The following is a 1,282-nucleotide window of genomic DNA, read 5'->3' as shown; positions in this document are numbered from 1 at the left end:
CCCGGAAAAAAAAAAAAAAAAAAAAAAAAAAAAAATCTGAGGAGTAAGATTTTTGTATTCTGTAAAAGCTGGAAATAATGTATTCCTAATGTGAAATGAGTCTCTGCTAGTCCTTTTATATATATATATATGAACTTAAACTGATGTTTTATTATAAGTGCATTAAATTAGTAAAGACTACATGTATTGAAGCCTAAAGCCTGAGAAAACTCATTTGCATATTAGCCATACTTGAGTACAAATGAAACTGCTGGAGAAAACGGCTGATTCTCTTAATCCCTCTCTCTTAGGCATGGACCAACATGGTGCTAACAGTTCTCAATCAGATTCAGATCCTTCCGGACCAGACCTTCACAGCGCTCCAGCCAGCAGTGTTCCCATGCATCAGCCAGCTGACCTGTCACGTGACTGACATCAGAGTTCGCCAGGCTGTGAGAGAATGGCTCGGCAGAGTGGGCCGTGTCTATGACATCATTGTGTAGAAGACTCACATTCCATTCCCAAGGAGATACGCTAGGAGGGTTTAGAGTATGTCTGCCAATCCAGCTGATAGCATTTTCCCCACCACCAGCCCCCGTGACTCAGAGAACACCCAGCTGCTCCCTAACTAATCAGCACTGGGGCCATTCTGGATACTAAGGTTGTATCTGGATGACACAAGTGAAACTCTAAATTTGCACATAAGTTCAGAAGACTCTATATTCCTTGACACATTTCTGAATCTTATTTCCCAATGCTTTTGCCTGCAATATCGTCCCCAAATGAGTCACTTTCAAGGGCCACTCCTTTGAAAACATTACATTGATCCATCATTTTATTTACTTATTTATAACTACATCAGTCATTTACTACTCCACCGGGTCTTAGTTGCAGCATGCCTGCAGGATCTAGTTCCCCGACCAGGGATTGAACCCGGACGATCCATCATTTTAAAAAATGCAATAGCTAAAGAAATATCTGCTGGTAAGTCAAGCTGATGTACACACAGACATGATAACCAGACATGATTAATTGGAGGAAGATTTATATTATGATTATGAGTTCGGCAGGGAAGAAAACAGTTGGAAAAATGTATTCTTGGGTGTCATAATCTTTAAAATATTCCAGAACATTTCAAAATTGTTCCTACGTTGTCAAGATTTTCTGGTTGGTATTTACCAACTTCCTCATGTAAGGTACTATTGTGCCTTCACTTCCCTACTTCTAAAGGAAGGACATTCTTTCATGGCAGGATTTTAAGTCTGTGGCATGGCAGCCTTTGACACATAGTACCCAGTGGTAT

The 1,282-nt window shown here is 40.2% G+C and overlaps 1 protein-coding gene across 1 annotated transcript in view; it reads left to right on the top strand.

Moving 5' to 3' along the window:
• Positions 1-482, top strand: part of ARFGEF3 (ARFGEF family member 3) — a 176,542-nt gene extending 176,060 nt beyond the window's left edge. The window contains exon 34 of the mRNA XM_024739413.1: positions 291-482. Coding sequence (XP_024595181.1) covers positions 291-482 — 192 coding nt within the window. The remainder of the gene's footprint in view (positions 1-290) is intronic.
• Positions 483-1,282: the final 800 nt, after the last annotated feature.

This window comes from Neophocaena asiaeorientalis, unplaced genomic scaffold (genome assembly GCF_003031525.2).
Source record: "Neophocaena asiaeorientalis asiaeorientalis breed wild unplaced genomic scaffold, Neophocaena_asiaeorientalis_V1.1 scaffold162, whole genome shotgun sequence".
NCBI classification, from domain to species: domain Eukaryota; kingdom Metazoa; phylum Chordata; class Mammalia; order Artiodactyla; family Phocoenidae; genus Neophocaena; species Neophocaena asiaeorientalis.
Note: the sequence above shows the minus strand (reverse complement) of the source record. Positions and strands in the feature narration are given on the sequence as shown.